The sequence below is a fragment of the Notamacropus eugenii genome, chromosome 2, assembly GCF_028372415.1.
Source record: "Notamacropus eugenii isolate mMacEug1 chromosome 2, mMacEug1.pri_v2, whole genome shotgun sequence".
In the NCBI taxonomy this organism is placed as follows: Eukaryota; Metazoa; Chordata; class Mammalia; order Diprotodontia; family Macropodidae; genus Notamacropus; species Notamacropus eugenii.
Window position 1 is genome coordinate 94,492,066 of NC_092873.1, and position 12,051 is coordinate 94,504,116.

The 12,051-nt window shown below is 40.7% G+C and overlaps 1 protein-coding gene and 1 long non-coding RNA gene across 4 annotated transcripts in view; one reads left to right on the forward strand and one right to left on the reverse strand.

The window, feature by feature from the left end:
* Positions 1–268: 268 nt before the first annotated feature.
* Positions 269–12,051, forward strand: part of C2H6orf89 (chromosome 2 C6orf89 homolog) — a 37,518-nt gene continuing 25,735 nt past the window's right edge. The window contains exons 1-3 of one of the 3 annotated variants that reach the window (XM_072641954.1): positions 269–525; positions 8,859–9,066; positions 9,692–9,917. In XM_072641954.1, coding sequence (XP_072498055.1) covers positions 524–525; positions 8,859–9,066; positions 9,692–9,917 — 436 coding nt within the window. In that variant the 5' untranslated portion in view covers positions 269–523. Of the gene's footprint in view, positions 526–912; positions 1,520–8,858; positions 9,067–9,691; positions 9,918–12,051 lie in introns of those variants that run through there. The other 2 variants (XM_072641956.1, XM_072641955.1) reach the window with 2 other exon arrangements.
* Positions 5,520–10,145, reverse strand: LOC140526034 (uncharacterized). The gene is made up of 2 exons (XR_011974211.1): positions 10,062–10,145; positions 5,520–5,648 (listed from the first exon to the last, which is right to left on the reverse strand). It is a non-coding gene; the product is annotated as an uncharacterized lncRNA (long non-coding RNA).

The following is a 12,051-nucleotide window of genomic DNA, read 5'->3' on the forward strand; positions in this document are numbered from 1 at the left end:
CCATCATTATGAGTGGTTTAGGACGTTCTTCCCTACGCTTGTTAATACCCTGTAATTCTTCTTTTGAGGACGGTTTGCACCCTCGGACCAGTCATCCGTGGGGGAATGGCAGCTGGTGGATCTGAATCTCTTGGTTGGCCGTGCTGCCGCCCACACCCTCACCTCCAGGGTCACCCTCTCCTGACGCCCCCACCTAAGAGGGAGGAGGGGGAGGGGGGCCACTCGCGCAGGCGCAGTGCTCCCCCAAATCCGCAGGGCGGGTCGTTCACGCCAGAAGCCATCTTTCGTTTCCTTGAATGTGCGGGTGGTTGGCAGCCGGCGAAGGAGGGCGAGCTCGCAGGAAGGGAGAGCTAGGGGGGAATGGTGGCTGAATCCCGGTCGCGCGACCGGAAGCCTAGAAGAAGCCGGAAACTGCTGGGGGGGCGGGCCTCCCAGCCAAGCGGCCCGGGCGATCTCTCCAGGTTCCCGCCGTCCCCCGAGGCAGGAGGCAGCCCCGGGGGCGCGGGGTGAAGCGGGGCTCTGTATGTAAGTGAGCCCTCCGGGGGCGGGGCCTGCGCTGTGCGGGGTGAGGGGTCAGGGAGGGGGAGAGAGAAGGGGGTCAGGGGGGTGTGGGGAGGGAAGAGACCGCTCCTCACCCCCAGGGCCCTCCCCCTCCCCCCGCGGCCTCGCTCTGACCCGGCTCGCCCGCCCCTCCCCCTCCCCCTCTCCCTCCTCCTCCAACGGCTGCCCCTCCCCCTCCTGTCAGCCTCTCCTCCCCTCCCCCATCTCGTAACAGCTTCGCTTCCCTTGCCCCTGCCCCCTCGGACGACCTCCCTTCCCTCCTCTCTTAGCCGCCCGTTCCCTCCGCCCCAGACCGCCCCTCCCCGCCCTTCTGACAGCCTTTCCCAGCACCCTTGCCCCTCCCCCCGCCCCTCCCCCTCCGGAGCGCTTTTTCTTCCTCCATCCCCTTCCCCCTGCGTCGTGGGGAGCCGACGTGTAGGATCCGTGCTATCCTCGAGTCCCGCGTGGAGACTCCGGAGCCGGGACGAAGCAGATCCATGGGTGACTTGTCAGGGTGGTCCGGGCTCGGTCCCCCCGGGCAGCTCTTTAAACTCCCCTGTCCGTCCTGTTAGAAGAAGGGCGGCTGGGGTGGCCGCGTGCCCGACGTCTGCCAGAGGAGGCTTAACACTTGTGCAGAGGACTGCCCCATGGCGGAAAAGGGGAAAGGAGTATTTTGTAATTGTTGTTTCAGCGTGAAGTGACGCCTTGGTACTCAGAGATAACGTACATTTCGTAAACCCCGTTTGTCCGTAGTCTCCTCGTGCAGACCCAAGGCCAATAGACGTTTGTTCAGGGCCTGCTGTGTGCCAGGACCTGTGCTCGGTCGCTTGGGTTACAGAAAAGGATGAAGGGTAGTCCGTATGGGGGAGACAGCGTGTGAACAACGATGTACCAGTGAGCCATGTGCAGGATACATTGGAGATGACCAACAAAGAGAAGGCACCAGGATGAGGAGGGATTGGGAAAGACTCTGATGAAGGTGGGGTTTTAGTTGGGACTTGCAGGGAGATAGGAAGGTTGAGAGGAGGGAGAGCCAGGGAAAAGGTCTGCAGTCTTGTTGGGTAAAGAGCAAGGAGGCCTGTCTTTGGATCCCTGGATTCATAGGGGGTGGTGTAAAGTGTAAGAAGACTGGAAAGGTTGGAGAGGGGGTGCAGGTTATGAAGGCCTTTGAACATCAAAGGTTTTTATATTTTATCCTCCATGTGATAGGGAGACCTGGGAATTTACTGAGCAGCAAGGTGACATCATCAGACCTGCGCTTTAGGGAGATCACTTTGACGGTAATGCGGAGTATTGATCAAAATGGAGAGACTGCAGCAAGCAGGCTATTGGAACAGTCCAGGCTTGAGATGGGAGGGTCTGCACCAGATTGGTGGCAGTGTCTGAGGAGAGGAGGGGGCATATGTGAGAGATGCTGTGAAGGTAATATCAGCAGGCCTTGGCAACAGATTGGATACGGGGGAGGGGCGACTAGAAGGAGGAGTTGAAAATGTCGCACCTGGGATGTGTATCTGAGTGATTGAGAGGATATAGTGCCTTCAGCAGTAATAGGGAAGTTTGGAAGATGGGGGGGGGGGAGGATTTCAGAGGGAAGGGCAATGAGTTCAGTTTTGGACACATGGAGTTAAAGATCCATTCAGTTCAAGCTATCTAGTTCAAGATGTCCAGTAGACATATGGAAATGTAAGACTGGAAGTCAGCAGAGAAGTTAGGGCTGGATAAGGAGGCTTGATAATCATCAGCATAGAGATGATAATTGAATCCTTGGGAGCTGATAAAATCACCAAGTGAAATAATACAGAGGAGGTAGAAAAGAAGGCCCAAGAAAGAGCCTTGGGGGACACCCACAGTTAGCAGGTGACACAGGGATGAAGATCCAGCCAAGGAGCCTGAGGGGGAGAAGTTATATGTCGTAGTTCTCAGATTAAAATTGGAAGAATACGCTATAAGCAATGCTCACTTAAACAAAATCAATCACTTAAAATTGAGTATAGCATTTGAAAAGTATAAGGGCCCAGTCCTTATGAGCAGGCATCATCCTGCAGAGAAAGGCCACAGTGTACTCAATATATGAATTTGAATTTTCACAATCAGCTAATCTCCCTTCCTTAATCAGCAGGATTTGGGAATCTTTGGCTGCCATTTTAAGACTAGGAAGCATAGTTTCTTATAACCCAGTAGACTCTAAGAATAGCATTTCTTTGAGTATAAACAGCTTTGATATTCTATTATGCTTTAAGCACAGATTACTTAAAATTAGACTGGGAAAAGAATTAGAATAATACTATATAACATATATACATATTATATATATTCTATATAATATAATACTAGCCATTAGCTGGGTTGTGAATTCTTGGGGATACTTTCCATTTATTTCTTTCAGGCCTTAGTTTTACATGCTTCCATTAGGGAGAGAGTTCGGGGCTGGACTTTGCTTTCATTGGTATAGGGAACTCCTGGATGAGGAAACTTTCCTTTGCAAGTATTTATCTTTCCTTCCAATTACAGTGTTAGAGAGTTACTTAGATCACAGAGAAGTTAAGTGACTTGTCCAGGGTCCCACAGCTAGTATGTATCAGAACTGGAACATGGACAAAGGTCTTCCTGGCCTTTAGGCCAGTTCTATCTCTGCTTCACCACACTACCTCTCAGTTACTATGATTCTATAATGTTTCTACAGGTTTTATTCGGGAGAGGTCAAAAAGGTCAATGAATTTACATAATTTGGAAATAGACAAAGTAAATGAAAAGCCACTATGGATGTAAATAAAGTTAGAAAGGTTAAGGTGCCTTGAATATTTTTTAAAAAGCTTGGACTACTGAAGTTGTGGGCATGAGTCCTGTATTGTCAAAATGTGAGGCATATATGATCTGAAATTAGTTATCTGTGAGCATATATATCATGAGATTTAGAGCAGCAACAGATCTTAAGAGATAATCTAGGCCAGGGTTTCTTAACTTTTTTGGGTCATGGTCTCCTTTGGCAATCTGGTGGAGCCTTATGGGCCCCTCAGAATAGTGTTTTTAAATACATAAAATAAAATTCTTGAGATCACAAAGAAAACCAATTATATTAAATACAATTATCAAAATATTAAAAAAAAAAGTGCCTGAACTTGTTAGACTCCCTGATCTAGCCCAACCCCCTCATTTTACAGATAAGGTAACTGAGGTCTGGTGGGGTTCAGTAATTTATTTGAGGTCATATGAAGGAGAGCTAAGATTTGAGCCTTGGTCCTCTGGCTCTACATCTAGTACTCTTTCTACTACATTATATTTCCTTGCCTTTGTGTGGTTGCATTATTTTTACTTTTATTTCATGGAAAAGTTACTGTGAAATATTGTGTCATTTTAAAATCTTATCAGAATTATTTTCCTTTTTAAGTGTGATATCCCAGGATCATGGATATAAAGCTGTAAGGTACTTTGGAAGTCATCTATTCCAATCTCTTCATTTTATTACTGAGCAAACTGAGCTCCAGGGAGGTGCCTTTCCTAAGGTCTCCTTAGTCAGTAGCAGAGCAAGGATTTGAACCTAGATCCTCCAGTTCCAAATTCCAGGACTCAAAAAAGTGTAAAAACACTATACTTGCCTCTGAGCACAATGAGTAGGATATTGATGGTAGGATGGTCAAGCCTTACTTCATTAAGATTTTAGGTAATGATTTTTTTAAATGAACTTGTGATTTTATTGATACTTGGATTTCTAGGAAAGGAACTTCCCTAATACCAATGGAGAGCCTATACGTGTTTTGTAATTGCTGGTCTTGAGAGAGTGTGATGGAGCACTGAAGGTGTGGTGCTTGTTTAGCATCACACAGCTAGTATGTGGCAGAAGACTTGAACTCAGGGCTTCCTGATTCTAAGATTAGCTTCTAACCCTTAATGAGGCTGCCTCTAATTAGTGTCTTCAATAGAAGAATTATGATTAAAGTTGCCATCTCGAGGTTATAAAAGATCTTAAATGGTGGAAGGAAAACTTATATTTACTCTTTTATAGAATAAATAGCTCATATTTCTAGTGGCTTTAATATTTGCAAAGCATTTTTCTCATCACTTCCCGATGAGATAGGCAGAAAAGGTATAATCCTCATTTTACAGAGGAATGTAACGTTAAATGAATTGTCTAGGGTTATACATCCCAAACTAGGGATGACATCTTCCATTACTTCCATTGAGAATACCCTTTCTTCTGTATCATAATGCCTCTTCAGATCACACAGGGATTGAAATGGCCCTTAGAAGTTGTCTGGTACAACTGTTTACCAAATCAAGAATCTTCTTTATTCCTCCCAACAAAGGGCTACAGAGCCTCTACGAAGCAGAGTCCACTTGAACACCTCCAACAGTAGGGAACTCACTGTCTTAGAAAGACCATTATGGTTCCCTTCTTAGTCAGTATGTTAATCTTTATATTAAGCTGAAATCTGTCTTCCTTTCATGTAGATCCTAGTTCTGCCTTCAGGAATCTTAACAGAATAAGTAATTCTTTTTCCTCACATGATAACCTTTAAATAGTGATCATATCTGCTCATGACAGAATTTTGAGTCCCTTCAACATCTGGATTGTCCTCTTCTGAACATAGTTCAGCGTATTATTGTTGCTTAATCTGATGCAGACCTGAACATGGTACTTTGTTGTATGGCTGTCATGGAATACAGTGACTTCCCTTGTTTGGACTGCTGTCAATATGCCATCAGGATCTTTACAAAGTTATTGATAAAATTGTTGATTAGAACAGGTCAGAAGTCACATGCAGTTATTTGTGAGCTCTCAAATTTCATAAAGCACATGGAAAAGATGATCTAAGGAAAGGTTAATAAATACCTCACCTGTTAAGCCTCTTATTTGCTACTACCAAATTGGAAATATTTTCTGCCCTAGAGGTTGTAATAGCTTGTTAATAAGGTATATTCATATAAATTTACTATTTTAAGTTAGTACAAAATATGATAAAAATTATGTAAATACAAAGCATTTTCTTGGGTAGTTTATTAAATAGTATCTCTTAGCAGCCTCTCATCCTATGTCTTGTCATAAAATCCACAAAATGAAGGGAGAATAACAGCCCTCTTCCCTCCTCTCAATCTCCTCCTCTTCTTCCCTTTAAAATAAAGACTATTTCAGTTTTATAAATATATGTATTCAGATAGTACGAAAAGGTATTAGAAATGATGTAACCCAAAACGTCTGTCATTTGCAGACTGTTAAACACAAAATAAAATATGGATATTTTACCTTTAACAAGACAGTAATGACCTGTTTATTTCTCTTAATTTATTTTTTTGGTGCACTTGACAAAGTTTTGTTGCAGTTACTGTTATCTTGATCTGTAAAGCTGACGTTATACTTATTCTTTTAGTTCTGGTTTCTTTACATTTCATATAGTTCTTACCATATGACTGAATTTTGCCTATTTATTATTTTTATGACATAATAGTTTACGTTACATTCATATATTTTCAGCCATAACTTGTGCAACTATTTCCCAAGTATTAAAACATTATACAGTTTTTGCATTTGGGATCATGGTTAACATGAAAACCTTTCTCAGTCAAAGAAAGGAAAATTTCGTTGTTTTAGATGATTGTACTTCAATATAAAAAGTGTCATATTAGCTGTATTTATGTACATACATGTGTGGCTGTACTTATAGTCTGGATTTTTTTGCCTCTTATTCTTTAATTTAAATTCAATTTAAAATTGCTACTATGTGAAGGCAGGTGAAATCAGTTTACTAGAAATGTTAAGGCTATGATCTTTAAGCTTTTTAAATTTTATATGTTATAGAATAGGAGGGGAATGCATGTGAGATTGAAAATCTCTTACATAAATCTTGCTTTCCTTAATTATGATAAATAGAATAAGGTCAAAGCTGTCCTGCTAATTTGTGATTCCTTCTGTTATTTTTTGGAGAAGGGGAAACCCTATTGCTGAGTGGCCCCTCCGTACTCCTTGGCACCTTCTCTCCTGTAACTTAGAAAAGTACCAAGTGCCCTCTTCTGGTTGGGAGTCATGTTTGCAGGAAAGCTTGAGGAATGTAACCTGAAAGTTACCAGCCAAGAGTTTGTTTAATGGCCCTCTTTCATTGTGTGTCTGTTTTAGTCAGTCTTCCCTTTAATATTAATAATCACTTTTTCTTTTATTACTGGGAAAGCATGTTATGGTTAGAAAAGAATACTTGATACATGGTACTGTCTTGTAACAATTATTTACCATGTAGGACTTGTTTTGTAGAACTACGCTGACTTCTCTTAGACTTTTAAATCTTATGGAACCCTCAGCATGGAGCTAAATAATCATATGAGTTGATCAAACATCACTCTCCATATTAATTAGTTTACTTTTGATTAGGGTAGATTAATAGGTTAATAGAGCTGGAAGAAAACTGAGGCGTCATCTTAAACTTTTTTTTTCCATAGACTAGAACTCAGAATGGTTAAGTGATTTCCCTAAGATCACATAGTAACGGCAAAGCTGAACTAAGTCTCCCACATCAGTTCATTACTCTTTCCGCTGTATCATATATTGAACTGATGGCTTCTCTATGTTGGCAGAGACCTTTTTCTATGCCAGTTACTTTTTGGTATTCTCCTTAAGAGAAGATGTGCTATTTTGATTTTTGGTTTGTTCTGTAGAAAAAAACTCATAATTTGGTCCCTTCATACTTTTCCAACTTTCTCACATTACTTGATTTCCACATAATTTACATCCACTGCCACTGGTCCCTTTACTTTTATTCCCCTCCATTCTGGATCTTTTCATTGACTGTGCTCCGTACCTGGAATTAACTTTCCATGTTCTGAAATTCACTCCTCATCTCCATCTCCTGGCATCCCTGGCTTCCTTCAAGTTCCAGCTAAAATCTTCCCTCATTTCCCATTACCCCTTAATGCTAGTGCCTTCCTTCTGTTGATTATCTCCAATTTAGCCCATATGTATGTTGTTTGTACTTAATTATTTGCATGTTATCTCCCCTTTAGAGGGCAGGGATTGTTATTTGTCTTTCTTTGTATCTCTAGTGCTTAGAACAGTACACAGTAGGCACTTAATAAATGCTTGTTGATTGGGTGAGGTTTTGCATTGGTTCAACAACAATGGGAAAAAATTAGTTATTAGTCAAGAAAAGCTACTAACTTGTTAGTATCCTTTGACCTAGAGATCCCCTCATTTAAAAAAATATGCCCATTCTTAAGGAGGGTATAACATGCTCACTCAATTTGGTATGAAAATCTGTCTTACTCTACAGTAATGTAGGGGAGAAGGGGATAAGTGGGCTGGGGGATGATGGAAGGGAGGGCAAAAGGGAGGAGGGAGTAATTAGAAGTAAACACTTGGGGAGGGACAAGGTCAAAAGAGAGAATAGAATAAATGGGGGGCAGGATAGGATAGAGGGAAATATAGTTAGTCTTACACAACATGACTGTTGTGTAAGTCTTTTGCATAACTACACATGTATAACCTGCATTGAATTGCTTGCCTTCTCAGTAGGGATGGGTGGGGAGGGAGGGAGAGAACTTGGAACTCAAAGTTTTAGGAACTAATGTTGAGAATTGTTTTTGCATACAACTAGGAAATAAGAAATACAGGTAATGAGGTATAGAAATCTATCTTGCCCTACAAGAAAAAAGAGAAGATGGGGATAAGGGAAGGGAAGGGTGTGATAGAAGGGAGGGCATATTAAGGGAAGGGGTAATCAGAATGCCAGGTGTTTTGGGGTAGGGAGAGATGGGGAGAAAATTTGGAACTCAGTTTTGTAGAGATGAATGTTGAAAACTAAAAATAAATAAACATTAAAAAAAAATATGCCCATTGTGGAATGAGTGGACAAAACATGGCATATAAATGTAGCAAAATATTACTGAGCTGATATGATGACTGAGAATTCATAGAAACATGAGAAGATTTGTATGAAGTGATCCCGAGTGAAAGCAGAGCCAAAATATATGTAATACCTACCACAGTGTAAATAAAAGTTAATACCAAGAAGCCACAAAACTAAGGTCATTACCAAGGACAATATTGGTAGCATATTATCAGAGTCAAAGCACATCCTCCTTTCTCTTGACAATTGAGACACCACAAAAGTGGAAAGTGACACACGTACTATCAGTTGCAATCATGCCATTAACTGCAGAATGTACTTTGTCGTGTCCATTGGGAAATGTTTGTATCTAAATAGTATCCCTGCATTTTTTTTGTTTGTCCATTGGGAAATGTTTGTATTCAGCTAGCATCGTTGCATTTTTTAAAAGAGAGCCCAGCATAAACAACATCTAGAAAACTTTTTTTAAAAACTGGTTTTGTGTTGTAGGGATTTTATATTGGAAGACATGGATCTTGCTGCCAATGAGCTCAGCATCTATGATAAACTTTCAGAGACCATCGATTTAGTGAGGCAGACAGGACATCAGTGTGGAATGTCAGAGAAGGCAATTGAAAAGTTTATCAAACAGCTGCTAGAGAAGAATGAACCCCAGAGGGGACCACCCCGACATCCTCTGCTCATGGTTGCTTACAAGGTAAAGTTGTATTCTAACTTTGAAATATTGTGGAAAGAGCATAAATTCTTCTCTTTAAATATTCTGCCATGATATTGTTGACTGATTTGGGGTGACCTAATACATAGGTCACTTAACCTTTTTGTGTTTACTTGGACAGATTGGAACTTACTCTTGTCTGGATACTTTGTGTAGAGGCATAGTTGAACACTTTGTATTTTTGATTAGCTGGGGGTTCTTGTGAATAGCAATATAATTTTGTCTAGAATCAAATCCTAAAATGGGAAATTCAGTAGTTAAAATAATGCCTATCTAAAAGGCTTATCAGGACTGATTTAAATGAGGTGCCTTTTTCCTTCCTTATATTAACAATTGGTAAACTCCAAGTGGAAGATGATCTTTAGTTGCAATCAGATTAATAGGATCATTGGGATGTTGGTTGTGAAGTACTGGTTGTGTCAAAATAAAATATGTGTCAAGAATTAAGTAATTACTACCTTTCCCCAAGTGAATGAGTTATCTATGATAGTAGATTATACTCTGAATCATTAGATACCATCATTAGAATAGCCATTTCTATGCATTTTAAGATGTTTATGCAAGATACTGTATCAACAATTATGTGTTGGTCTGTTTTTCCTTTTAGGTCCTGATCACATTGGGGTTAACCCTGCTCACTGCCTACTTTGTGATTCAACCCTGTAGCCCTTTACCACCTGAACCAGTCCTCTCTGGGGCTCACACCTGGCGCTCTCTGATCCATCATATAAGGCTGATGTCCCTGCCCATTGCCAAGAAGTATATGCTTGAAAATAAGGAATTTGTTCCTCTGTCTAATTATAATGAGCCCCCAAGTGATGATGGATATCCAGGTAGATTGCTACATTTACTTCTTAGCTATATCTCTTTCTAGACACCAGGTGAATTGAAAAGGGAAAAAAATGGAGTTTTACTATTCCAATATTTGCCCATAGAAGGGAAAAATTTGATTGTATCATTTTTATACATATACTTACCACAGTCTGTATTATAGTGCTGGATACATCATGAACAATGTGTAAATTAGTAGTTATGTGATGTCCTTCCACTTACAGAGATAGAAAACCCTCTACTATGTGCCGTTCATCCTTCTAAATTCTAGGAAGATGATGTCATAATTCTATTGAGAGAGAAACAACGTGTTTGCAGATAATAAATAGAAATATATACAAAATAAACACAAGGTAATGAAGCTACTTTGTTTTGTGTAGAAATACTAGCAGCCAGAAGCATCAGGAAAGGTCTCAGGGGGTACCAAGCTACCCAAGGCTTGAAGAAAATTAAGGATCCTGAAAGGCAAAAGGGCATGGGATATATGGGCCCTGGAGGGAAGTAGGAGGGGGAACATATCCTTACAAAAAGCACAGATAATAGAATATTATCTATGAGGAATATCAGTTAAGCTGGGACATGGAGTTTGGGAAAAGGAGTGTTGTCAAGACTGAAAAGAAGGTGGCCTAGAGCCAGACTACAATGGAGTCTAAATGGCAAACAAAGGAGTTTGTAGTTTATTCTGGAGGCTATTGGGAACCTTTGAAGGCTTTTGAGCAGGTCTGTACTTTAAAATTTTTACTTTGTCAGCTGTGAGAATGATGGCTTGGAGAAGGGAGAAGTTTGAAGCAGGGAGTTAGGAGGCTATTGCACTAGTCCAGACAAGAGCTTGCTCTTTGGGGCCTGAACCAGGATGGTGACCATCTAAGTGGAGACAAGGGATTGTGGCCGTAGAATCAGTGACTTTACTTGGCAGTTGATTGGGATTGAGGCCTTTGTGGTACCTTTGACAGAGATCAAGAAGTTAAGAAGAGAGAGTGGGCTTTGGGAGAAAGATGATGCATTCTGGTGTGAACATGTTGAATCTGAATGCCTGTGGAACAGCCAATTTAGTGACCTGGAAATAGAGCTTAGGGGCCTCCAGCCCTGAGTATGGTGAGGTCCTGATTAGTGCAAATAATGAATTCCCTAAAGTACTCTCATGTATTCTCATTCACACCATTCCAGGTTATGATTATGAAAAATATGGCAATTAGTTCTAGTCCAGTGGAAATATGAAGGGTGAATGTCACTGTGGGAGTTTTCTGCATAACTGCTTCTTATATCTGCATAGAGAAGATTATTAAACTCATGGAAACTCATGAGGTCACTGAGGAAAACTCCAAAAAAATCAGGACAGAGATTTCAAGTGCACTCAGTTCAGGGAACAGGCCATTATAATATCTCACGGGGCTATTGTGAGTGTGTCACTGTATAAACTGTAAAATGCAATGTGAATGTGAATTTTTCTTGTTAATGTCATACAGATAATCCATTCCTTTCTGAAACTCAGGAGAAGACATCTTTTCCTAAGCATAAAACATTGTGCTAAGGTTTCTGAATATAGTTACTGGTTATTATAATTTTTGTTATATTAATTCAACCTAGTGCAGGAATTCCCTTTCCAACATCCTTTCATTCGCTGCTTGAACTCTTAATATGTTTGGGTAACTCATTAACTCAGACACAACTCACTTCAATTCTGAGAAATCTCATTTTCAGAAAATTCTTCCTAACATTTAGCTGAAATCTATCTCCCTGTAACTTAATTCCTTGGTCCCTGTTCTGCTGTGAAACCTCAGAATAAGCCCAGTCTTTCTTCTGTATAATAGCCCTTCAGATATTAAAAACAACCACAACAACCCTGTCATTCTTCTCTCATCTTCCCCTTTCCTAGGTCACCTTCTTCCAGTTAAACATCCTCAGTTCCTTCAGTTGTTTTTCATGATTTCTAGATCTAGTCACCATTCTAGTCACTTGGAGTTACTCTAGTTTGTTAATGTCTTTCTTAAAATCTGGTATTCAAAGCTACACAATATTCTAGATATGGTATGACCAACCTAAAATACAGTAAAATTGTTATCTCCCTACCTACTTCACATGGTTGTTATAGGGATAGTATTTCATAAGCTTTATATAAAAATGAACTTATGTTAC